The sequence below is a fragment of the Dermacentor andersoni genome, chromosome 1 (assembly GCF_023375885.2).
Source record: "Dermacentor andersoni chromosome 1, qqDerAnde1_hic_scaffold, whole genome shotgun sequence".
Classification (NCBI taxonomy): Eukaryota; Metazoa; Arthropoda; class Arachnida; order Ixodida; family Ixodidae; genus Dermacentor; species Dermacentor andersoni.
In genome coordinates this window covers 284,246,907-284,274,404 of record NC_092814.1, presented here as the reverse complement: position 1 = coordinate 284,274,404, position 27,498 = coordinate 284,246,907, and the positions used below count along the sequence as shown (strand labels likewise).

At 45.8% G+C, this 27,498-nt stretch overlaps 1 protein-coding gene across 3 annotated transcripts in view; it reads left to right on the top strand.

The window, feature by feature from the left end:
* The first annotated feature begins 2,233 nt into the window (after positions 1–2,233).
* The window catches only part of eIF4E1 (eukaryotic translation initiation factor 4E1), a 63,751-nt gene continuing 38,486 nt past the window's right edge, over positions 2,234–27,498 (top strand). For 2 of the 3 annotated variants that reach the window (XM_050195771.2, XM_072284963.1), the window contains exons 1-3: positions 2,348–2,537; positions 5,084–5,332; positions 22,492–22,605. In XM_050195771.2, the coding sequence (XP_050051728.1) occupies positions 2,490–2,537; positions 5,084–5,332; positions 22,492–22,605 (411 nt within the window). In that variant the 5' untranslated portion in view covers positions 2,348–2,489. The other variant, XM_050195772.3, reaches the window with a different exon arrangement.

Here is a 27,498-nt window from a genome sequence, read left to right as displayed (position 1 = left end):
GGCGACGTAAGAAAAATAGGTCACGAATTATAAGTTCATATATACGCGAAACTTTAAATTTAGCGGGAACGAATAACAAAAAACGTCTGTAAGTTCATTTCACCTTTTTTTTTTTCTGATGCTCGCGTCAACTAACGGATGGGATTAACACTAGGCGTGACGTGTTTCCTGTTGCCCGTTTTCGCGGAGTGTTCCACGGCCGGTCTCGAGGGGTGCGCGCGCTTCTCTTCTTACGGCCTTCGCAATGGGGTCTGTTTCCGCCTCCCACCGCACCGCGGTGGGGTCGCCACTGCCCCACTGCTCCGCCGCTGCGACCGCCGTTCACGCGGAAGGAGAACGCGCGCCCGCTCCAAGTCCGTCCCGCGTGAGTGGTAACCGTCAGGTCCTGATATTTCACCCCTATGCATTATGCAAAGACCGCGCAATCAGCCTCTTCGATTTGACAGCTAAGAGTTATAAACAACAGAATAACTACCGCGCGCCATCGCGTGCTCTTCTTCAGTATGACTGCATGGTCGCATGAAGCTTTGGTACACTCACGTCAACACTTTCTACCCGTTAAATTTGGAGAGAAACAAATCTATCAGCTTCTTCAGTTTGCCTACTGACGGGTTTTAACCAGTGTGTAGAATTATAAGCGACCTGAAGCGTTTATATGACAGATTCCCAAGAATTCCGAAGCGTATAAAATATAGCTCCTAAAATCCCAAGCGCTGCCGTTTTTGTTTTGCGCGAAAGCGGATTTAGCATGAATTCATGACGCTGGACGGATTCAGAGAAACGAAAACAAATTTATTCACAGCTAAATTCAAGGTGTCCAATGCGGTGCGCTCAGATCCATAACTTCAATATGTTTTACGTTCAGAACATATCAGTTGGCTGAAACACTCTACATATCTATAGCATCGCGACTGACGCACATCTATTACAGATTCAGTCGGTTTAGTACATGAGTGATCAACAACTTCCCATCAAAGAAAATGGCATGAACAACGCTCTGGAAGTGAGAAGAGCGCCAAACAAAAAGAAGAAAAGTTCACAGTCTGAGAAGCTTCCTGGATGGTTTATGCACATAATTAGCTGGCTTCTCGTTCCTGTCGGTGACTTTCTTGGCACACAGTGCCATGAGAGCACTCCCCGTCCAAGAGAGAAATATGCAAGGCACGGAAAAAAAAAGCAAGCGCAGACCAACAGTGACGTCTGCGCTTCGCACATAAGTCAAGTTGGCAGGCGTTTCTGCACATTGTTAAGATCAGCGAATTCGGACCTTGGGAGGATTCTTAGAAAACCAACGTAAAGGCGGATGAGTCGGAATTCGAGACATAATTCGACACGCAGCTGCGAGGAATGCCGTTCGCGGAAGCAGCGGCGACAATGGCGTCGTCAGGTAGCCGAGTCAGGAGACGATACCCCCTATTCCTGACAATGTGGCGAGAAAAAGAAAGCATGAATATGGCGGCATTGAAATTTATATGAATCCGCCGCGATGGCTCAGTGGTTGGAGTGCTAAGCTACTCAGCCGAAATTCTAGAGGCCCGTGTACTGTGCAGTGTTGAAGAACGCCAGGTGTTCGAAATTTCCAGAGCCCTTCACATTGGCGTCCCTCATAGCCCGAGTCGCTTTGGGACGTTAAACCCCCATAAACCATAAACCATTCCGTTAACCTTCGCATTAACTAAATTCTCTACCAGCACTTAACTTCGGCATGGACTATGAGACATGCAAGAAATTGACCGAAATACGACCTTCGGCATTTCAGACCGCAACATCTGTCATTTCCCTGTCATACCTTTCAGGAACGAGGGTGATTGGACCTTTGATGTTTCTATGGTTCGAATTTTTCTATGAAAACTCCCTTCACGTGTGAACTTATTGGCTGACATGTAGATAAATCATTTGCTTTTTGTTTTCTTTCGTTTCGGTGAATCGTTGAACAAGAAGCAGCGGAAAAACAGCACGAAACCAGGCGATCACCGCCCGCCGCCGCAGATGCAGGCGGGCAGAGAGCGGTCCCTAGCAGTAGGGTCGTCGCGCCCCTGGCGGCGGCGAAAGGCGTAACTCTTGGAGGAAAACTCCCATTGCTTCCGCGGCGAATGCGAAGGCCGTAAGAAGAAAAGCGCGCGCTCCCCTAGAGACCGGCCGTGAGTGTTCCCTCTTGTTGAATTTCTTTCTCCTTGGCGGTGCTGGCATCGCGTGCAGCGCAGCTCACGTCACTTAACGTCGCTGACGTCACCGCGTGCTCCCCACCCTCCGCGTGCCAGTCGCGCGCTCATTCGCCAGACGGAGCCACACGGAAACCTAAAAATTTGCTAATATGGCGGCGGAAGACAAATATTCGGAGGTATGGCTATGGGATTTTTTACTGTGATTAGTGCTTGTCACGTCTACAAACCTCACCGGAGAGCACCGACTTGAATTTTCAACGCTTCACGTGTGTTCGACTCCGGAGAGAGCAGATTAGGGCTCCCGGGTCTCTTGTCACCACCAATATGGTTTTGGTCGTCGCTGTGCCGGATTCGTATGTAGGCTTAGGCGCTGTAAGCTTGAATATTTCCTCGTTTATTGCACTGTCTAATTTCGGTGTTACTCCTTTTTTATTTCGTAGCATGTGCTTTGGGCGTGTTTGTATAACTTGGGGTGGCTCTGTGTCAGATGGAATGTGGCTTAAGTAGGCGCCGATTTGTACCCATGCGCGGAGGCATGACCCACGAACGTGTCGCATGACCAGCGTTACCGAAAGCGCTGTGTGGACGTGCTTTGCCGCCGCATGCCTTTAGTTGGCGCCTATTGGTGTGACCGAGTCACGCCCCGCGGCATCGTCACCTCTGTAAAAATCTGTGTATTTCGCGTGTTTCTTGCTGATGCCGGCGCTGCCCGTGGCCGTTGCGCAATAGCAATTCATGGCGGCGCGTCAACTCACCCTTTCCTTACCCAAGATAGCAGCTTTCACTTTGTGGTCTTCCTGTGATCTCTTTGCGGAATCCTTTGCAGCACTTCGCCAAGTGCGGAGCACTGCGTTTTACCAGAACCCGTTTAACAGTGTAGTCGTGACACGCAGTGTTTGTGTTCATTCATTCTTGCACTACCTGATAGCCTTTACTTAGCTTTGTAATTCAAGTTTAAACACAGCGAAGTGCTACATGCTTTAATGGTTCGCGGCGGCACTTTAAACGGTTTTGACGGAAGGCGACAGAAGGTTAATGATCTGCATAGGGAATGAGGTTATTTGCTCTCATTCCTTTGTCTGTATTCATAGCTTAAGCCTGTCTAGGTGAAACGTCACGTGTACTTGACCACAGGTTGACTTGTGTATTTGACGGTCTCGCATTGGCTATGTTGAACGCATTAGTAGCGAACTGGTGTGGCGAGAATGGCCCGCCACATGCCAACGTTGTTTTGCAAACTAGCAATGTTTTGACATTCGTGTTGGCGCCGATGTAGTTTTGACTGTTTCATTCCTGTGACAGGTTGGCAGACTACGCATGTCGTTCATGTTTTAAAATTTTGTGCTTCGTGTGCCGAGAGGGAAACGGGGGTTTGTGAATGGGCTGCAGGTTTTGCAAACAATGAGTAAACTCCTACAAATAATGTTCTGTCCATCTTGTTTTTGTAATGCCCATGCCAGATGAGCAAATGCTTTGAAATTCGGTCCATCCACTGTTGTTTTCAGGGTCAATTTTGCGTTCTGATGCTGCATTATAGAACAGAGTTCCAGGGTCTTAGAAAGTACGAACTGCGTATGTTGAACGCTACTGCAAGTTTTGTCAGTGACATACTGTTCCAGAAAGATCGTATTTGGGAAACATCATCAAAAATAGTCAACCTTTACCCGCCATGGTGGTGCAGTGGCTGTGGCTTTATGCTACGGAGCCTAAGGGTGCGGGATCGAATCCCAGCCGCGGTGGCTGGATTTTGATGGAGGTGAAATGTACAAACCCATGTGTACCATGCATTGGGTACACGTTAAAGAACCTCAGGTGGTCAAAATTGATCCCGAGTTCCTCACTAAGGCATGCATTATAATCAAATTGTGCTTTTAGCATGTAAAACCCCAGAATTAAAGTCGACCATTAAATGTTGGCATAAGCAAGAAACACATCCAAAACTTAAAGTAGAAGTAATGTGTTCCAATCTTGGTGCAGACCGTTATTTTGTAGTCTTGGCTAGACACTTTGCATCTTAACTGCTGCTACAAGCCAGATGTCGAAGCTAAAGAAGGCAGCATTGCAGTCAGCCAAGATGCAGGCTTTTTTTGCTGTCTAGCTTGCAGAGAGATGCTTTGGTGTGTTGCAGGATGGTGTGGAGACTAATGCTGTTGTGCCAAATAATGTGTTGTGCCAGTTAATGCTCGAGCATTAACTGTGCGAGCTGTTTAGGTGAGAGCTAATGCTAGTGAAAATGCAGGTTTCAGAAAGGAATGTGCGAGTAACTGCTCATAATTATTCACTACCTTGTTTCGCTGAGCCTTGGGCAACCAAACAATTCAGAGGGACCCACTAAGAGCTTTGTGCCATGTACACCGCCCGGTTGTTGAGATGGCATGTCTAGAGCTTTGGAACACTGACAATGTAAGAGAGCTGCCTCAACCTGGGTGGCCGGAAGCCATATGGTCTGGCTTTGTCAGATGCATACAGGCCCGGTGTGACCTGTATTCTTTTGACAGGTGTGTACTTTATCCAATTAACTGATAAATGAAATCAACGGGGATGATCTGAACAAGACTGTCATGTGGATGACTCGACATGGTGGCTAAGTGGCAATGGCATGCTGCTGAGCACTATCGTGGGTTCGATTCCCAGCCACTGTGGTTGCATTGAAGTGGGGGTTGGAATGCAAAAACTCATGTACCGTGCTTTGGGTGTATGTTCCCAGGTGGATGAATTTTATCCAAAGCCCTCCACTACAATGAGGCATGCCCGACTGAGCAGTTTCTGGATGTTAAACACCATAAGTCGAAGTCGTACAGGTCTCTAGTGCGTGTTCATTTTGACATTTAAGTAATAGTAAATGCCTGCTGAGAATAGGATCTCTCGTAACTGGGCAAAGTTAGTACATGCAATTTCTTGAACTTGATTTTGTGCAGAGCGACTCTGGCGAGCCTGGGCCAGCTGAACAGGCTCCAGCATGTTCAGATCCACCACTTGAAATGATCAAACACCCGCTACAGCATCGGTGGAGCTTGTGGTTCTACAAAAATGACAAGAATCGTAGCTGGGAGGAGAACCTCCTAGAGATCACCTCATTCGACACTGTTGAGGACTTCTGGGCCCTCTATAACCACATTGAGGTGGCCAGTAAGCTTCCTCTGGGATGTGACTATTCACTTTTCAAGGTAATAACATCTGTTCTTCCTGCTGGAGTTTAATAGTTGGTTTTCTTTATGTCACAGCAAATGAATAGTCACAATATTGCAGTACTTTGAAGATGGGTTTTTACAAGGAGACCATGGCATTCTATTGTTCTAGTGGAATATCTTTATTATACTCCCTTGGATACCTTAAAGAGCCATTAAAGGGACACTAAACCAGTTTGGATTGATGTTCTTCAAAATTATCTTCGTTGATTTCAGGGTTAATTATTAGACAAGAAAATGGTCAGTTTCATTTTTCTAGTTTCCTGCCAAAACTCCTGCTTGGGTACATCAGTGCGACATCACGGATTTCAAACTATTTCATATTTTCACTGTTGCAGCTCAGATGTTCTTAAGTCTTTAGCTCCTTTAGATTACACCCATTTTCTGATGAATAAGCAACTCCTTACTGCATATCATTCTCATTGAACTGACATAACTGAATCAAAAAGAAAAACTCCAGATTCGGAGTCTGTGTCCTCTCTAGCAATGAAATAGCAATGACTTTAGCACTGAAAATAACTTGTCACATGTGCGAAACATTAACAGGTTCTTTTCACTGTTTCTACACTTAAAATCAGTGCATAAAGATATCAGGTTCTTTGCTGTTCATTAGCCTATTGTGATGTCTTGATAGAGTAATACATACATACGGCTGGTTCTATAAAGCAAGCATTAAAGGGCCTCTGAAATGTTTCGGACAAATTTTGTAGATGCGTAGGGTACAGCTAAAGTTGATAATTCGCACCACAATTTGTGTGAAGTCTCATTAAGAGAGCTATGGACGATTACAAGTTACCCTCCTCCATAGTAATGCATTTTCTCCTCAACTCGTTCGTCGAGTGATCGGGGCTAAGCTCCGCCTTCACTGGCTCTGTGTCATGATGGCACGTTGTGTTGTCGACTTCTGTTTTTTAAGAGCGAGCGTGCAAAGCCTCTCCAAACTCTCCACCAGCTGCTTGGCAGGCGACCCCAAGCGAGAGCTATCGAAGCAGCGTGCGTTGCGAGCATTCTGTCAGTGCCGAACGTGTCTGGTATTTCGGCAACCACAGGCTAGCTGGGCGTTTCGACGGAACGGTGGAGGCATAAACTCAAGCTGATGGAACTTTAGCGTAGACGTACGTGAGCTGCCTGATCGGTCTCCACGTTCCAGCCACCCATTGGCGCGGAGCTTAACCAGCCAAACAAAGAGCTAATATTGCTCTAACCAAGCGTAAAACATTTTCAACATTTACAAAAGCGTGTTAACAATTACACTAATGTGAAAAATGTACACGAGCAGCAAAGAATACATTGTTACTGCTACTGTGTGTGGTTGAGCTCTGTGCCACCAGGTGGCTGCACTGTGCAGACCATTCACATTTGTGCTTCTGCTCATCCCGTGAAATGACACGCAAGGGGACACGGCCAGGCCCTGTCCCCTTGTGCTTGCGTTTACCCTAATACCGGCTCTCGAAACGCTATTGCGTTGGTAATCTTCTGGTGTTAAGGTGATGGCTGTAAACGTGCAAATCCTGGCGCTGATCGGATGGTGGCAGTCCGATGCGCTGCAGCCAGTCCACTCGTCTGCTGCCTTGCAATGAGACACGATGTCGCAGCTTGACATATTGCCAGTTGCTACGTTTGCAGTCCACAACGCAACAAAGTGTGCTCGCAAAAATGACTGAGACTGACTCTGACAGTGGAGCTATCATCAATAGGGAGCACGTAACACAAGCAGACGACGCTTGTGTGCTGGAAGTGCTCAAGTGTAGTGAGAAATTGTTCTTGTGGATTCTCTTTCTGTTACTTTCTTTCTATAGAAACAAATTAACTAACATTCCAACTACTACGAACATCATTTGTTCACCATAAAGGTGGAAAAATTATCGATGATGCGCCCTGGGCAGCCAATCGGATGGCTCGCCCACATGATGTCAATTGGGTGATTTACGTCATATGGGTAGGGGCGGCTGAAAATTTCTCTGAGCAGTGTGCTGCGATCGGCAGCGATGTACATTCTTAAAACCTTATAATAAATTACACACTTTATGTGGAGTACTTAGACGCGCCAATTAATGATCAGAATGACCTACTCTGACTCAGTATGTTTGTAGAAAATCGTCAAAATTGTTTCAGGGTCCTTTTAATCGCTGTATCATATATGATACAGCATGCAGTTCTGGTTTCTGTGAAGGAGAGTAGATGTTTGTTTCCTTGCAAAATAACGTATTTGGTGGCAAAATGTTTGTATGCACTACACTTTTTCTTAGCGTCATTATTGGCAAAGAATAGGTAAGAAAATGAAAATGCCACCTGTGTTTACAATAAAGATAGTGTGGCACCTGCTACGTTTCAAGAGCTAATAACAGCAACAATAACTGAAGAATTAGAGATGTTTTTTTTGGCTTGCATCAAACCAGTAAGACTATTCAAAGCAACAGTTAACATAATATCAAGGTCTTGAAATGATCTGGCCTATACTCGCAGACAGCTTTTCTTGGCTATGAAGCAAAAGCTACGGGGGGCGGAGCTTCTGCACATGACTGTTCATACGCAATGTAGTCGGAGCAAGCTTGGCACCAGTTTTGGTTTCTCCGACCTCGCACAGCTTCTCTACTTTAGTGAAGGCAGAGACAATTTGATGCGAGTCAATGTTTATACCCATTCTATATGTTGAGTTCTAAGCGAGCGATGCAGCTTGTGTCAAAGCCCCAGAAGCAGCCATATGACCACAGCATTGGTCGAGCAAGCACCGCAGTCAGCTCGCTCACCCGTTTGTACATGCCAATGGTTGCGATTTCCAGATGGGTTCGCTTGGTTTCCGCTTAGATGTTGAAAACACTTGTGTGCTTCGACAGTCTTTTGTTGCTGAAGTTAGTCAACAGCCTCTCAGGGGAGTTGATTGTTGGGACAGCAAGCAATGAACGCTCACCAGAATATGCGGCCACCATTTTGCTTTTAAGGAATGCATAAAACATGCGACGGTCTTTGGTGTGGGAAAACACGTAAAAGCAAACTCAACATACAATAATATACTAGTAGTTGACTGGTGTACGTTAGTATCCTTTCAAATTATGTGCTGTTAAAAATGTGAACAAAACAGCGGGACTACTTCCAGCAGCAGTGAAAGTGGCACTTTTGTTCCCTAGCCTTTGCTTCATGGGTAAGAAAAGTCTGCGAGTATAGGTATTGAAGCTATCAATTCGATCAAGGATGACAGGGCTAAATTTTAATGAAACTTGTACTAGTTGGAGCTGTAAAACATGTGCCATTTTAAAGCTGTTACATTTTTTCAATAGTTCTAACGTTTCTTGCAGTTTCATGTAATTAAAAAATTTTTTTTTCATTGTCGAAACTATATCCCCATAACTGAATGATGTATATCATATGCTACAATTTTGGCTCATAAAAACTGCAACCGAGCATTTGCATAGGAAAGTCAGGTTGGTTAAGGCATATCTGGCCTAAAATAGAGCTTGTATATTTTTTTCACAAGGACATAAAAATTCATGCAATAAGGGGTTAACTAGGCCCAAGCAGACATCGTTGAAATCCATGACATGACGTCCAGCTGGTGAGGGAACTGTTTTTAATCTTTTGTGGATTGCCAAGCCCAGGGTGTCTACCAACCAGGAATTCTCTGGGATTTTGAATACTCTGGAAATACTCGAGGGAAAACTCGGGGGATTTGTGCTTCTATCAGGGAAAATTATCTGTAATTTTATTGAAAGCGAACGAAAGTCGCGGTAGTGCTGGCTCAAGTAAGAGGGATCATAACGAATTGTATTTTTACGCCGCATCGTTGGCTGGAGGAGTTTCCAGTGTACAATAAACGATCGAATTTGCGGACGCTGATAATTCGGACAGCTTCGTGGAGCCAGACCCTATAGAGTCAAATGTATAAGAACGTCTGAAATTTCAGACGAAAGAAACCTTCGCTGTCTGACTTTCCAGACTTCTTGCCGTTACCGCAGGTCTGAAACGGCATTAAAGCCACCACTGCTGCTGTTTTGATTACCTCAGTGCCTTGAACTGGCGTTCTGGCACGCAAATCGCTGGCAAGCCGTACCAACTACCGCGGCAAACGCTAGGCTGGTGCTTCGACATTCGCTATTAAGCTTCTTGCCGTTCAGTGCCATGTTTTTCATTGCAACAATTTGCAGCTGTCAGCAATGGCACTGACTCCGCCTTTGTAATCCTCGCGATTGACTTTGAAGCCCGGAAAGCACGGCCCATTGCATAATACCGGTTCCCTAAGGTCAGCTTCGCCACAGCACGTCAATGTTACGCGGTGAAGCATACACTAAGTATTGCGGTAATGCTTGACAAACGTGGGAAGGGGCAATTGTCACCGTACACAGTATGTATTCCTTAATTATACAGACATGTACGCGCTGTCTCCTGTCACAGTGCAAGCACTGATATGCATAGTAGGTGGACTGGTAGGCTTTCATAGCTTTTCGGGCGGGCCTGTTGCGATTTGAGCCCTTAAGGGGGGACACGGGTTGTGGCGACCAAAAATCGCGAAAAAAACTCGATTTTTTTTCTTGCATTTTTGGAATGTACAGCTATTATTGCATCTATATTGTTAATTTCATACCGATAACATCAGTATTTTAGCCGCAGTGACGCCTTATACGACATGTACTAGCTGAATTTCAGGCGGAACTTGCGCTGAAACGGCATATTTTCCGAAACGCGCGCCTGCTCTTCCACGTGTGCTAGCGCGGACATCTTGGTCTCATTTGAAAGAGCCGACTTTTCCCTTCAAATTCCCGCCAGAACGGGCCCCATTCAGCCATTGGCCACTTATAAAATGCGCGGCAAAGAAAGGTACTAGAACGCCCTCCTATTCGTCACTCGGTGCACGTGACTTGAGCTTGCCTCCCGATTGGCGGAACTGCATGGCCATCGTCTGCTCCGCGCTTGGAGCCGCGCACTGAGATGCGCCATCTTGCCCCAGTGTCAACGCGATATCTGAAACGGAACGCAAATTTCGAACGCGGCACAAGTTTGGTGCGCAAAAAGTGGGACGGACACTCATCGAAAACTTCAAAAAACGCTGCTCAACACTGCAAAACGCTCAGGACGCCACAACCTCAGCGACCGATGCCGAAATCGTCGATGCAGCAACGGCAGGCCTAACGACCGCATCGGCTGCTGCGGATACTGTGACAAGTCCGCCAGCCGTTGACCCTTCGACCCAGCGCTCGCGTACGGCAAGATACGATCTACCGGCAACCCTCCAAGCGGGAGGAGGAGGAAGCGAAAGCCAAAGCAAAGCTATCGGAGTTGTCTTCCGCTCCAGCGACGGAGAGGAAACGCGAGTGTGGGTGACAGCACCGACGATGCACTTCGCCCGCCTGATGGGACTACGTTTACGATTGTGGATTTGAGTGCCGTGAACACATTATTAACATTTGCGAACTGCAACATCTGCAGTGGTGCCTTATAAATCGTCCGAGACGAGCGGGAATATGGACTCGCTGTGAAGCTGCGTTTTATGTGCGCAAATTGTGGAGAGATTGCGTCGGTGTGGAGCTCGCCGCGCGTTCACAGTGCTGAACGAATGAAACCCTTTGCTGTGAACGTTTTGGCTACGCGTGCCATGCAGGCAGCGGAGAACCGACAGACCGCGCTCAATGACGTTTGTCTCGTTGATGGGCATCAGCCGTCGGGCTCTTCACACGAAAACGTGCCAGAGCTACGTGAAGACGAAGTTGACGCCAGCGGCCGATCGCGCGTCGCGTAATCTGACGAGCGACTGCGCGCGGTCGGTTCGCGAACTTTACGCCGAACTGAACGTGGGTCATACTGGGAACATCGCTGTGTGCAAGGGCAAGGGCCTCAAAGGACATAATGAAAGAACTATGTCTAAATCCGAGCGAGCAAAGTCGCACCCTCATGGCCGAGAAATATAGGCGTCAAATGACAGCATCAGCCAAGAAATGCAAAGCATCACAAAATTTGCGCCAGTCCCTCAAAAAGCGGCACACCGGAGCTGGGAGTCAGCAGGACTACATGCCTGGTGCCTACTGAGCTGTTACAGCTGTAAATTTGTAAATAAAGTAGGGTTTTGCACGTTTTCTCACTTTTCTCAAAACATGTTTTTGGGTCACTTCACTAGACTGTCGAAGTGATATCTCATGATCTAGAACAGCTAGAGCACTAATTCTTTCTTTAGCAGAAAGCCTAATCTACATATTACAAAGTGCTGAGAGCAGAATTTCAAATTTGTGCGTATGTATATTTCCATTTTATGAATTTTCTTTTGGTGTGGTAGCCTTAGGTCAAGGAAAGAATTTTGATCACCTGCAGAATGGCTAATTAAAATTTCATTTGAAAACTTTTTGCAGCATTGCAGTTATTGCACATTATAGTATCTAGCTATGCAATAATATTCAATTTCTGCTCAGCAGTTGTTTCCATTGTCTCCGGAAACAATAGAGTGGCAGCACCGTCAATCTCCTGAACTAATGAACCTACAAGAAAGATTATTGCATATTTGAAATCAGCACGAAAAACTAAGTAAGCTTGTATATTTTCATCAGATTTGGCCATAAGATGCAGGTAATAATCTCCACAACCCATGTCCCCCCTTAAGGGCAGTAAAAAACATGCATTCATTTTCTGGACTGCCAAATTTTTCGGGCGTTTTTGCTTCCCCTAAGCAGTCTGAAAAATCGGATGTTGACTGTACAACTGACCAAGAGGATGCTTTAAGTGGTTCGTGGGATGAACGCGCGGTGGAAGGAGCACGAGAACAGAAAGGACTTATGCATTGAGGAATGGACAGGAAAGGAAGCGTGCCGCTGCTTCTTTCAAGGAGCTTCAGCTCAAAGAAAGTGTTGACTGATGCCGAGTTGCAGGTGTCCCTCATCCAAACCAAAATAAACTCTTTAAAGCAGTCAACCGCAACACTGAGGCGTTGTGCGTGGGCTGAGAGTATGTCAGGACAGTCGAGACTGACGCACCAGCTGTTGAGAGAATCTCACTTGTGACAAAGTTCGGGCCTCATACCAATGAGCTTGCTGTCAGTTGATATAAATAGCTCACATCCCCTTCAGTCATGCTGTCCACATTTGTGGATGCGGCTTACTTTTGCCATTTCTGTGCAGCAGTAGCAAGGAATAGAGCACAAACATTAAGCTTAGGGCTAATTGATCATTCTGATAACCTAAATTATTTCCATTTTACTGTGAGATGTATCATTAGAGGACTGCTTTGGTGAAGGCACTACGGTGTGTTACGCGACATTTTACCTGGAGCATGTCGGTAGTGACCTCAATATATCTATAATTTTTTGTTGAAATGCTTGAGGTCAATGAATAACTTGTGCATGTAATTAGAGCAGGGGATTTATTTCTTTTTATGAAGAAATGTAGCATGACTGACTTTACGTTATTCAAACATTTAGTTACTCTGTAATTACAATGACTCATTGTAAAATGCTATAAGTCATTATTTTGCTTGCAGTGGAGTCTCGAGCAACATCTTTGTTTCACGCATGTATCGACGGTCAATCATAATTCCCGACTGAAGGAGATATTCGAAAATATTTATTTCCACATGCATCTCCTTTTTATTCATATTTTTAATGTTCAATTCGATTAGCAATGAGTTTTACAAATTTTTTCCAAGCTACTTTATTTGCTGTGCACTTTACTAACCCCTCCCTTCTGATTTCTTTTTGAATAAAGTAAATACTACTCCTTACTTTTCAAACTGGAATAGGTTGTTTTGTTCGCATTTTAGCATGCTTACTAAAGAGTGACAGCTTTGGGCAACAAGGTGTCAGCCTGTCTTGGCATAAAACAAGGTTCTGTGTCGCTCGGGGAATTTCGCAAAGGCGCTCAGGGAAAACCTGGAAAACAAAGGGAATTTGGAAATGTAAACTTGGTAGACACCCTGCAAGCCTCCTCTCATGGTTAAGAGTGGCCGTTTTGGTAATTTAGGAAGGAAAGTTACTGATACAGGTCAACTTAGCTTTTCTCTTTAGTGTCCCTTCAAATCCATTTTGCTGCCAAGCATGAGGTTGTTAGATTCCCTACTGCGGCAGCCACAGTCTGATTGTGGTGGAATGGAAAAGTGCTCGTGTACTGTGCTCTAGGTCATCAAATTGAGTATTTCACTTTGGAACTCCTCGTAACATAGCCCACTGTACTGCTTTATAATGTTCAACACTGCACTTCAGGGGTGCGATTGGAGATAGTTGTTCGGCGCGTTTGGTTACCAGCACGCGATTGGCCTACTCCTCGCCGACGTCGACCGCCGAGGAGCGCGGCCAGGTTTTTGGTGTCGTCAAAATGACGACTGGCTCCCGTCAATCATCTTAAAACCGAGCACGTCATCTGCTAGGCACTGGCCGCGACGGAAATTAGGAGCGATCATACGCTTGTTACGACACCGGCTTCGCATTGCGCGTCTGGTGGATTGGGTTGGATCCACACACGTTTTCGGCCGCGGAATGGCACGTTCGGATCCAATCCATAGTTTAATTCTAGAAAATGGCGCTTGCGTTAGAAACTTCGGTTGTTGCATTGACGCTGCTTGAGGAGGAACAAGAGCAGTGGAGGTGCGAAACGCATTTGAAGAAATGGCAGAAAGCAAATTCCGACGTCGCTTTCGTTTCCCGAAACAAATAGTGCGTTGGTTGTGTGGGGAGCTCGTGTCCATCATTGGGTACCAGCGAGCCACTGGAATGTTGTTGTCTCTTGAGAAGTGCGCCACTGTGTCAGTCTTTTTTTTTTTCTTACTGTGCGCGACACCACCTAGAGACAACACAGGGAAATGAAGTTATAAATTGTAGCACTCACATGTATTACTACTTCAAAATGTGAAGAAGAAAAAGACGAAGAGCATGACAAAGAGCAAAAGCATGTGGAAGAAAAAATAAATGTTTTAGATAAGATTTCATTCATTGAAAGACAAGAATCATTTAGTTTTGTAGTATACTGTCTGCAAGCAAACGAGGGAAGCAAACTTCCGGGGAGTTCACCATTTGCCCATTGGCTGCTCTCTCCACCCCATTCTTACAAATTTTGCATACTGCCTCTTTGCGACGTTGGAGCAACTGAACAGAATGCATATTGGACAAAGATCTCTGACCGCACCCCAGTTTAGCTCTAATATTATTGCGAGATTGTGAATATAATAAATGAAATAGTCGAGCCCACTTATAACGGCCCCACTTAAGACAAACGCTCGCTTATCACGAACAAGTCCGGCGTGACCGTCAAAATATACGTTTAGGCTATGGCGCTCGGTCTCGGCTACAACGAACGCCCGCGAGCCTAGCCGATCGGCTACAGCGAACGCCTTGGTGTCGCGGACCACTTTCCACGTGGCGAGATCCGCCGACCCTGTGCTGTGCACGCTCCAAGGATTGGCTTTCCCGCAGCGTCTCGCTGGAGGCACGGAGGATCGCCGCGATAACGAGAGAGAGAGAGAGAAAAAATGCCGGCCCAGCACGCATCAGCAACGTGAACACACAAGTCGAAAGTGCCAGCTCATTCACCACGGGACCCCACTCGCCATCGTCGACGTCAGGGCAGCGGCGAAGTTTTCCACCAATTGACAACGTAGCACGTGATCACGTGCTTTTGTACCCCCTCTTCTCCCTTCCCCCCCCCCCCCCCCCCCTTAACGCCGCGCCTCACACCTCGCACGACTGCGGGACTATCTTTTTCTTACTTGTGGTTGTGCTAGCGTTGTCGGCGTTGTTTCCTACTGGTGTGCTCCTGTGCCTATCCGAGATGGCAGATTCGCCGGAGTCTACTTCGACAGTGAAGCGAAAAGCTTTGGACTTGGCCACGAAACTGTTGATCTTGAAAGACCTTTCCCAAGGCGCGAAAAACCACGAACTGGTGAAAAAGTATGGTTTGTCGAAATCGACAATATCCACGATACTAAAAGAGAAGGACAAAATCTACAAGAGTGCCGCCATGGACTCCGCGACGAGGAAGCACCTACGGAAAGCCACATATACAGACGTTGACACGCTTCTAGAGTGGTTCCTTGATACTCAAGCACGCAATGTTCCCATCAGCGGGCCGCTGATGTTGTCCAAAGCAAAGGACTTAGCGTTCCTCCTGGACTTCACAGATTTTTCTCCTGGCAATGGCTGGCTCCATCGCTTCAAGCTCCGCCTCGGAATTATTTTCAAGACCATCAACGGCGAATCGGCATCCGTAAGCGACGAAGACATAAACACGTGGATGTCTAAAAACTTGGCCCGTGTATCAAGTTATGCTGAAAGGGATGTGTATAACGCCGATGAAACGGCGCTATTCTATCAAATGCTGCCTGGCAAAACGCACGCTATGAAGGGTGGCAAATGTGCTGGCGGCAAGCACAGCAAAGTTCGCTTAACTGTGCTTTTGTGCACCAACATGGATGGAAGCGATCGATGCTTGCCATTTGTCATCGGTAAATCAAAGAGGCCACGTTGCTTCCACACATATGTACCAGTGCGTTACAGGCATAACTCGAAGCCGTGGATGACATGCGAGTTGTTCGCGGAATGGCTTATTGACTTTGACAGCAGCATGGCGAAGAAAGGGCGCAAAGTTCTTCTGATTCTCGACAACTGTACCGCCCACCATGTCCAAGCTGTCTTAACGGCAGTTGAGTTGCTTTTTCTGCCGCCAAATGTAACTTCAAAAGCGCAACCGCTGGACATGGGTGTAATACGGTCGTTTAAAGCGGCCTACAGGCGCCGTGTTGTGCAGCGGATGCTGATTGCAGTTGATCGCCCCGCTGCCAATGTGCCTCTGCAGGTCTCGCTGTACTCGGCGATGGAAATGATCAAAGCGGCATGGATGGAAGTGACACCCGAATGCATCCGGAATTGTTTTCGCAAGGCCGGCTTCGCTGACACACCTGAAGCAGGCATTGAAGACACTGAACAAAGCCAGCCTGACGACGACTTGTGGCGACGCGTTGTTGACGCTAACCTGGCCGGCTGCGATCTTGATTGGCAATATTTTGTTCATGTGGACGACGCTGCTGAAGTTGCGCAGTCGTTTTGTGACGAGACCGCCGTCCGGGAAGTGCGGGCATCAAGCGACGCCGAAGCATCGGACGATGACAACGATCCGTCGGAGCCAGCACCCGTAAGCGCGACCACAGCAGTGAGCCATATTGAGGCACTTAGAAATCTTGTGTATTTTAAGGCCTTGGGTGACGAACACATCGCAGCTTTGAACAAGCTTGAAACCGCCGTCATTGGGTGTGCTCTGACGAGGCAGACAACGATCTACGATTTTTTTTCTCAATAAATTTTTGTTTTGATTGATGTCAATTTTTGTGCGTGGCCCACATACCACGAACTTCTGCATAGAACGAACGAATTCCGCGTGACGCTCGGGTTCGTTATAAGCGGGCTCAACTGTACAAATACGCAAATAAATGTGTCAAGACCACGAAATTTTCTTTTTTGCTTTGTTATGTACCCTTCAACTTTATTATAAATGTTTAGGAACCTCAACTTCAAGAGTGAAAAAAAAAAAAAATATTTTAATGCAACCAATTCTAAATGTGTGCAGTGCAGCACTCTTGAAGTAAGATTCCATGCTGTCACGGAAAATGGAGTTGGTAACCAGATATTACATACCACTTGGGTGCATCAGTTTGCATGGTGGAGGTTGTGGGAGGCTTGGCAGGATTATAGACAGTTTTATCGGCGAGGAGGAACATAGTCTAACCAACACGCCGCGCTGCTCTCCCCCTCACATTGGTATGTGGGGATTGTTTTCTCCCAGCGGCAGCTTGGAAAGGTAGCTGTTTAATTGCAAATTTGTGTGGTTCTAATGTGTTCTGTCTGGGATTTCTGCGATGTTGGACTCGAGGTCGACGGGCTACCACTCCGCTGTATTCAGCTGCAAGAATAACTTTCGGAAGCAAGCGTGAAGTGCCTCCTAAGCCGCAGCAGCTTCGTGGACACCGCCACTGCAATAGCAGCGAAGCGTCCCCTTTGTATTGCCAGCATAAACAGAAAGGACTTGATACTATTGTGTGTATGTTCGGAAGGTTTTGTCTCCAGTTAGCACTTGGCGACGAACTCGGAACTTGGCACCCATGATCTAAGTGGGATATGTAAAAAAGGCGTGTATTCGAGTCCGTGAGCTATTGCAAATGAATGAAGTAAAATTTTTCTTTGTGCACGCACATTCAACTTATTTTGTTCAAACATGTTCTGAGATTATCATGCTTGGCAGCCAACGTTCTGGCGGAAGTTGACAGAGGACGTATTATGAAACCAGTATGCTCCAACTAAGATATGAAGGTGTGTTCTTTTCTGTTCTGTAACCAAAGCCATGCCTACCGTGTGCCAACCAGCCCTAGTTCACACGGGCTCTCCTGTGCTTGCGAATCTCGGCAGCAAGCTGTCAACGCCGCTCATCGCGCCCTGTATTACTGCAGAAAATAAAGCTGCTGTTGCAAAAAGCAGTTGTTCGTTTTTCAGCTCTCTCAAGTAGGTGAGGTGCCCTTGCACGTGCAGGCACCATTAGAGATCTACGAGTTTGCATAATCTCTCAACACGCAGTATGAGTTTGGTTGATCGTGGCATATTTGCGGCCACTATCGTCGCCTCATTTTATCCATGTTAACAGCCCTGTCGATCGAGTTACTTTACAGTTATTTACTTTGTGAAGCTTGATGCCTGGGTGCCAGATAAACAATGTAAAGAAAATAGTACCACGAAAATATTAGGAGCACGAAAACTAGCAAAACTTATTTCCTTGGAGCTTCTCGGTTACCTGGATTGGGATGTACGCTGGTGCGGCACACCGCATGACACATGGAGACACCTCTGATTATTGTCACGTGAGTGATACCTTAATATAGTTCAAGGCTAGACATGCATACGTTACATATATACCTTATGTATTGATAGTTTTCAGACTTGAGTTGCCTCCTGTTTCAATCGTGGGCAGAGCTGCAGGAGCGCCTCTAGGCCCGTTACCGTTCGATATTGCGGTTATAGCAAAGCTAAAAGCTTAGTGACAACACACAAAGAAGTTTCCCAATCGAAACAACTTGTTGGACACCTCTCTGGGAAAGTGTGAAACTTGCCACTCGTCGTCAACAACACGTTTGCTGTACACCCTCCAGCGCGATCCCACATACCAGCACGGTGCCGAACCATACAGCGCTGTGATTGCAAAATGACGGTGCCCTCAATAAAATGGTCTATAGGAGAGAGAAGGCAAGAGGGATTCTCTAAGAACCGACAGCAAATGACCAGGATTAATGAATGTGTAGAAGCGCAGAGGGGAGGAGGGAAAGAACATCTGATTTAACGCGTGCCCACTTCGGTGATATTCTTGCCATGGCTTGCGATCACTGGGCTGGGCTGGCTTGCAACTCGGTGGGTTGCAATACCATGGGACCATCTCTAATGTGTTCGGCGAAATGAGTCCTGTTTCATGCATGAAACTGTACTGCACATGGTGTTTTGAATGGATTGCTATAAAATATGCTGAAACTTTTTCTGTCCTCGTAAAGGGCCCCCCACCAGGTTTGGACGCTTACAACTTACAAGCGCAGTGCATACGATATACACTGACGATTGTGCCTTTAGCGTATTACTGCTCTGCGCCGTGAAAACAGTTGAAATTTCAAACCAAATGCCGTGCACCCTTCTTGTGCCTATGCAGTTCGCAGTGCTGTGATGTCACTCACAGTGACATGTTACTTTGAGAGTTATTCAAAGCAACAGCAGTTTTTTTTTATCTGTTCCTTCAATAGAATTAAAGTTTAGAGATACCTTGAAACCCAATGTCTGTTTTTGTTTTACTTCATACCGTAGCAAGAGATGTACTTCAGTTTTATCTGGTTGTTCCTACGTCATGCAGTTGTGCATGCAAAGAAAGAAATTGTCATTTTCTACTATGTTCCACTGTGGAATCGTGCTCTGTGATCTGCTTGTATATGCCTATTTTCGTGTAGTACTGGCAGATACTGCTAGTCAGATGTGGTGTGCAGCGTGCAAACTTGCCCGCTGCATGAAATGAGACCATGACCGGAAGTGTGCAGCAAAAACGCAAAATACTCGGTCCTCTTCCACTCTGTGAAGGATGACCAGCGAAGCTGTGTATGTGGGCCCCTTAATGGCGAACTGCACCTGCGCTGCAAGTCGGCCCAGCATTGCACTATCTTTGGGATCGGCCCACGTATGGGGAGTGCATAACACCTGCTTCACCTTCGCTGTGGTTTGGCTTGGTATTGCACTATCTTTGGGATAGGCTCACATATGGAGAGTGCTCAGCCCTTGCAGGGCCGATTTTTTTCGCCATATGCGACTGCCCAGGGTCGATATTTCTCATTAGATTTAAATTTTTCAGAGGGGGCTATTTTGAAAAAAATTTACCGTAATTTTTTTAGGGTGACTGAAGTGAGAAAAATACTCTGCGTTGGTATATATGTACTCTTTATTCATGAATAGCAACAACAAAAAAAGGAAATAAACTTATAAGAATTAAAAATTTGATGCATTGTTATACACATAGTTCAAGGCTTAGGCACACAAGGCACACTAGAATGTTTTGTAAGTCTCAAGTGTTTCTGCTCTTACACTAATATTTACATCCATGGCATAATCGAACTGTGTAGGTGAGTCCACTCAAGAAAACTGGTTGTGTGTCCATCAAAAAAGCAAAACGTGTGACAGACTTATGCTAATCTTCATTTTATTGCCAACCAGAGGAAATTGGTTTTCGCGAGTCTCCGAAGAAAAAAAGGGAAATCTATGCACGGCGGCATTGTTCGCACATGCGCACCCCTGTGAGCAATGAACGAGCAAGTAACAGGCGGTCACCCTTTGAGCTATTGGTAACGAGATTGCCATCAGTTTTGCTAGCGCAAGAAGCCGAAACCGCTCGCGGAAAGAAACCCAAACTAACCAACGTCCGCCTGCGCGTATGCCAATGCGGAAGTGGTAGACGGGCCGGAGGAAACAAACCATGCAACGAAAACGGGAGAGGGAAGCACGAGAAAAAAATTGCCTGTATTCCTGCATAATAGCAGCACATGCCAGGGAAGGAAAAGTTAGGAAATTGGCACAATTTTTAACCGTACAGACAGCGCTGTAAATATACGGCATCGACCATTTTGGACTTGTTCGTGGCGCCGTATATTTACGTCATTGACCCCGAAAGGGTTAACGCCTGCTTCTCTTTCGCCTTGAATTGGCCTGGTATTGTACTAACTTCGGTATCGGCCCACGTATGGGGAGTGCTCAACGCCTGCATCACTTCCGCCGCGGGTCCTAGCATTGCACTGTCTTCAGGATTTTTTTTCTAGACTTGGACACGATAGTGGGGAAAACAGCCCTTAACAGCTTCACTATAAATAAAAGCCGGGGCATGTGTCGTGTATGCGTCACGTGATCCTATGGCTCTGATGGGAGGGAGGGAATTTCACTTGCAGAGGCTAGATGTGGGCAAGTGGGTAGTCGGGCTCGCCTCCTGAAATCATGGGTTCACAGCACTGAAAATATTTCCATCTCTGCTATTTATTAACCAATTTGACTTGCGGTAGAACGCTCCCTAAAGGGCATGCAACTTCCAGTGTATAACCGAAATGCGCCATGTGGCCTGGCGAGGGTCCCTTTAAAGGGCCCCTCACCTGGCCCCATAGCAAATTTTGGTTATACGCTGAAAGTTGTTACATGTAACGTTCTGCCGTAAACATTTTTCTGATTGGCTCATTAATAGCCAAAATAAAAATTATTTAGTGCCGTGAACCCATGATTTCGGGAGGCGAGCACCACTGCTCGCCCCGCCTAGCCTCTGCAAGCGAAATAACTTCCCTGCATTCTCCCATTCCGGACTTCAAGGATTGCATGGTGCATACGTCATGGGCCCCACCTTAATTTTTTTTTCTCGTTTTTTTTGGCGCTATGCATTTTTGCTGATGGCATTGCGCTCGAGCTGTTCTGATTGTCTGGTTTTGCGTAGGGCACGATTTTGCGCGCTTTGCACAAGGACACATGACTATTGGTATAATTCAGAGCTACACGAATACTGGGGCAGAACAAGCGAATCGCAGAGCATGATCATGCGCTGGAACATGGTAGAAAATGGCATAGTTTTGGTACCTGCGCATGGGACTGCATGACCATGGGAACAAGCAGACGAAGCGGTAGTGGATCTCTCTTGCTTCGGTGCCAAGTAAAACAAGAACATGCAGACATTCCATTTCTGTGTTTTATTATTTCTCTAAACTTCAATTTGTCAATTCAAGCAACAGATCACACTAATAACAGATGTTGCCTTGAATAATTCTTGAAGTCGCATGTTACCACGAGCGGCATCAGACTGTGGACCCGAGTACGTAGGCGCAGGGACACCAGTACGTCACTGTCCAGCTTGGAGCGCGGTTGCCACGATGGCAAGGGAAAACGGCGTTTGGGTTGAAATTTCAGGCCTTTCCGCGGCACGTAGCGATGGAATTCTTTTCAAACGTGATCATTAGTGTGGATTGTATGCTCTGCACTTATCGGCTTAAAATGGCCAGGCCTGGCGAGGGGCCCTTTAAGGGGCTCTGCAAGATTATTTTAACCACTGAGTGTTACGCGACAATGGGCTTCTTGTATGACTTCGTAGTGAATTCAAAAGGAATTGAATGATGTGGGCAAGTGAGTTATTCAGCTTACAAATTAAACTAAAAACAGATAAAAAGGGCAAGGCATACATACCCTTTCTTATTTCACTCACCCTGCAAGCACTTATCCAATTGAAATGCAGCTTACATTCATGCAGTTTGTAAACCTGTCGTCTCATTGTTGCCTTCCCACAACAATCCACCACTGTGTTTTTTGACAAATATCATTACTACGATTACATTTGCCACATGTGATGCACATTGATGTAGTGCTGGTCGACATCTTGTGATGCTTTCAACCACAACACCTGAAAAATGTTGGTTGCTTAAATATGATGCCGAGATATTGTTCGAGTGGTCCACTGCAATTTCGAAAAACTGAGTGCAAGAACTTTTTGCCCTACAGGTAGGTTCAGCTCTCAATGTTGGTGGGAAATGTTCTTCGGCGTGCCAAAGCAAATGTTAATGGGGGTTAAGTCATATTGTTATGCTTATTTTAACTTAACATACGTAGCTGTTTAATTTTTGCAAGCTGGTATTTTCTTGCGCAGTATGGCATCAAGCCCATGTGGGAAGACTGCCGCAACAAGCAAGGAGGTCGTTGGCTCTTCAACTTGAACAAAAGCCAGAGGACAACAGACTTGGATAACTACTGGCTTGAAATTGTGAGTTATTCCTTTGTTTGGTAATTGCTGAGACAGAGACTTGTCCATAATCTATGGCCCAATTGCTGCTAGCAAGTTGTTCGGCATAACAGGTATGCTTGCTTCTGGTACATAAGCTGTGAGTGCAATGCCGAAAAATTTGGGGACCTTTTCTACTGCAGTTGGTGAGAGACAATAAGTTTGCTTAATTTAGCAGTAAAATGCCATTCATAAAGCTATTTTGACCTTCTTGGGCGCTCTTGTTCACTAAAATGTTGTAAAACAGCAATATTTGCTGCAAGGTATGTGCTGCTAAGAAATTTGCAGGCGCAAGTTGGAATCGGCTAGTGCGACACATCGGTAATTGGAGGTTGCTGGGAAAGGCCTTCGCCCTGCTGTAGACATGAAAATAGGCCGATGTGCTGCTAATTTCTAAAAAAAGAAAAAAGAGCTGGTCCATTGTTTCTGTGTGAGCAAGTAGGGGTCGACAAATGGCATGCTCCCTCGTTTGAACACATTCAGCATGCATCTTGTTGCACTTGTTTTCCTGCAGAATGGCTCCCATGACCTGCTCAGTGGCTGTGGTGCCCTGCTGCCGAGAAAGGTCGTAGGTTAGACTCCCAGCTGCTGCGGCCACATTCTGATAGGGGTGGGAGGCAAAAACTCCCGTGGAATTAAAAATGGATCAGAGCCCTCCACCACGGTGTGCAGTTTTGGTACATTAAATATTCCATGGCTCAGTAATGGCTCCCACACAATTATGTGTGAAGATGCAAGTGCAGGATAAAGGCTTCGTGGGGCGTAACTGACAGTGCACTTGACATTAATTTTTCTTGTAAATTTAAGCGTGCACTGCACAAGCCTCGAGAGCACAAAAGGAAGGAGCACCACGTGGACAGAAGTGCCGGCTCGCAACTCATTTTAATTTCAACGAAATGCAAATAAATAGGAGAAATTGTGAAGGAATATAGAAAGGCAAGATGTATACGGTAAAGCAAACAAATGCACTTCAGCATCTACAGAACAGAGGCGATATTTCTGCGCATGCTGAAGTGTATTTGTTGTTTGTTGCATACATTTTGCCTTTTTATTCCTTCACAATTCCTCTTATTTAACTAATAACCCCTTCATTCACCAATTATGTTGCACTGTCAATAAATATCGAATTTGCATAATTTTGCTGTATTTACTCGATTCTAACATGCCCTCGATTGTAATGCGCACCCTCTTTCGGTGACAAAAAAAAAACGAAATAAAAAACGCCCTCTTTTCTAACATGCACCTGTTAGCTGTGACCTAAAGAAAGAAAAGTCCTTTACAGTACTGAGCACTTCATTCTTTCATTCAGTAGTAGTTTTGCCCAAAAGGTGAAGCATCAATTGCGATAGCAAATTACTAGACATCTATATAAAAAGTAAGGATGGTAGTTTCATTGGTTGTGTAAACTTTTAAACATTCGCTTTAAATTAACAAGCATGATGTCAAGCGCACACAAGCAAACAACAAATCTCTCTCAATGACCACAGAAATTCTTTATCAAATCACTGGAGTGAAGAAGTGTGGTAGCAGGAGCAAGCAAATTGACCTTTGTACAGCCTCTTGCTTGAACGCAAACTAAGCGATGAGAGCACAGTGCAGTGCGCCTAGATAAGTAGAGGCCCTCTAGTAGAGGGTGTAGACCGTCTACATTGTATATAGCTTACAAGATAGGGGCTGCGCTGTACATGGGAGCTACCGGAGTAGAATGCCTCTCCTGTTTGCGCTAGTAACACGCAAGTTAGTCCATTTCTGCACATGTATCCACGCATCGTGATGAACTCTTTATGTCTTCACAGTCCGCACTTCCATGCTGGTAGAGCAAATGCAGATAACGGGAGCTATGGCAGCTAGTCTTGAAGCGCGTACGAGGCAACCATTTTGAAATGCCATTGGAGATGTGGTAACGCAGATTTAGGGTAGTGCTCAATTCTAACACGCACACAATTTTTGGACCCGTTTTATGGGGGAAAAGTTCATGTTGGACGCGAGTAAATATTGTATTCTAAGCTGCCACAAACTCTGAAAAGAAAGCAAGGATATTAGGAAGATAATTTCTCAGTTTTAGTGAGGATTCATAATTACAGAGCAATTAGATTTCAACTTGGCATACAGTGATTGGCGTCGCATTTATTCATAAAAAATATTTGGATCATTGGTCCAAAGCACTTGTACAAGTACTAATAGTAAATTGACTGCAAGCATAATGAGGAACATAAATCTTGTGCTTCTCCACTGCTGATGGAATGCGGCATATCAAAATTCCTGTGAAACAAGGTGGTAACATGTAACATTAAGGGGGGACGCGGGTCTTGAAACGGCAAAAAATCACAAAAAAGTCGATTTTCGGGAAAGTGCATTTTCGCTACGTTTACACATTCAAGAATCCCTCTGCGAAATCTAGAAGCTAAATTTAATCGGAAAATAATAAAAAATTGTGCTTAAAGGTGCCAAGGTAAATGCGAAATAAGCAAAATTTGGTCAAAAATGTTCAAACTTCGCGCCGTCACCATTTGCGAACGCGGCGGCTGACGGCCGCCATCTTGTGCTTGTTTTGAAGCTGTTTTCCTTGTGCGCATTTTGCGCCAGTTCAAAATGGCGTCGGTGAAGGGAAACCGACGCTATCACGTCATTTCTGGAGGCTGCGTCCGTGCCGCCGATTGGCCAAAGTGTGCACACCCCCCGCGCGCCTCGCTCCTATTGGTCCGGTGCTCTTTGGCACGCGCTCGACCGCTCTCGCGTTTCGCAACGTTTATCTCTGGTTTCATCGTGCCGCTGTCTACGTTTGTTCAGCCGCTTTCTTCGCAACGTTTGATAAGGTGCTCATTTCGCTGCCCGGATGGCTGGAAAAGATCGTCGTCTCAAGGCTACTACGCGTCAAGCGGCTGTGGAATGCGCGACGGAAGGCGGCTAGGCCTGTCATACTCGCGGAGTTGCTGGTCTGCCTGGACATTCTACCGGATAGAGTTCCGAGCTGCAAACCAGCACGTCTAGCGTCAACACATCGTCCGTCCACGCCACGCATGTTGGCACAGATCGTGCAGGCGCCGTTTCCTTCACGACTGAAGAAAGTAGCGAGCGTGCAGCGAGCGCCGGAAAACGTGCCTGGCGTCGCAGTCTGCAATGGAACGAAAGTTCAAGCTGCTGGGTGTCGACACGAGAGAGGACGTCAACGACAGCGGAAGTGAATTTGCAATCATGGATTTATCCGTTGTACAAGAGTTCCTTGGACTCGTGCTGTGTCCGGGTGCGGCTAGAAAGTGGTGATGCTTTCAGGGACCCCGCCAAGGAGTACGGGCTCTCAGCAATGTTCTGACAATGTTCTGTCGTCACAATGCTGCGAGAGCAAAGGGAGAGCCTGAACCTAGGCACCACTACAACTTGCCAGAACATGTGGCAGAAGCAATGCTGCCTGTATTTACGCGGCTATCTGCAAAAACCCTGCTCCAGAGATACCAGCGTGGCAAGACACATAATTCGAATGAGAGCCTTCACTCAGTGATTTGGAGTGTCTCAAAGGCACAGCGTGCATCTCTCTTTGCCGTGCAAGCTGCTGTTGGGGAAGCTGTCCTACACTTCAACACTGGGAATCTGCTTGCGTCCACTGCAATTCTACAGAAGCTACACATGAATATTCCTGGCACTGCATCTCAGCGAGCAAAGGAGAAAGACGACCATCGAAGTGCTAACTCCAGCAAGAAGCGAGAAGCCTCTTTAAGCGCAAGGAAGCTGGCCAAAAAGCGGCATAAAGATAGGATGTATTCAGATCATGCCCCTGGTGAATTTCCTTGAGATATTACTGGTATGTTCTCAATAAAGATGTTGCAGAATGTTTTTCCTTGATTTCTCAAAACAATTCTGACAGACTTCCAATTTTGGAGGTAAAATAGCTTCTATCCTATTTCAGCTATCAGCTTAATTTTTTTTTTTCCAAAAAGAGAAATGTATGCAGTAAGCAATATGCACCTTTTCAAAGCAGCTTGACATGTCAAGATGGCATTTTTTTCTCACAAATTTGATGAGCTTTAACTCTTGCTCAGATTAGCCTAGAACATTGATTAATACCTTATGGCACTCCCTGAACATTCTAGATAGTCCTTATACTCAAATTACTGTGTTAGGGTTTTCTGTTTAGATGCTCATTTTCCTCCAAACAAAGGACCCAGCTTATACAATGCTTTTAGAGTATATCAGAAACTACTTATCCTATGGCAAAATTAATATTTTTAGAATCTGCATATTAAAATACACAGTGTGAAAATTTCGTTCAGATCTGTCCACAAATTAAAAAGTAGTATTTCAAGTGTAGCCTCCCCCCTTAAAAAAAACTGAAACAGTCACGCACTGTAGTGACACCTAGTGTCACAATGTGTAAGCGAAAAATTCAGAGGCTGATTTGCTTGTCACAGAGCGGTGCTAGGGGAGCTAGCGGCTTTCATCATCACAGCACACTGGATTGATTGCTCTGGCTCGCTGCGATCGCATGCTTTCCTCTCGAAATTGGCCGCTTGCCTTATTTATCATTTACAAAAGTTATGCATTATTTACCCAAATTTTCGGTGGGGCTACTGTTTATGATAATAAATAATCAGCATAGAAAATTCTTTACACAGTTAATGGCCACAATGCCTTTGTTATGTGGAGGTCAGAAATTCATGGGCTTCTATGGGGGTGGTGTTGGGGAATGAAAAAATTTTGATAAATCCGGAAATTCGTTGCATAGAGGTTAGTTACATCCAGGTTTAACTGTAGTACAATCTGCATTAATATACAGACAAAAGTACAGCCGACGACAAATAATTCGGACTCCATGGGAAACGCAAGTCCAAGTCCGAAAAAAACAAATGTATCCAAAAAAGATATTAAAAAGAATTTTCC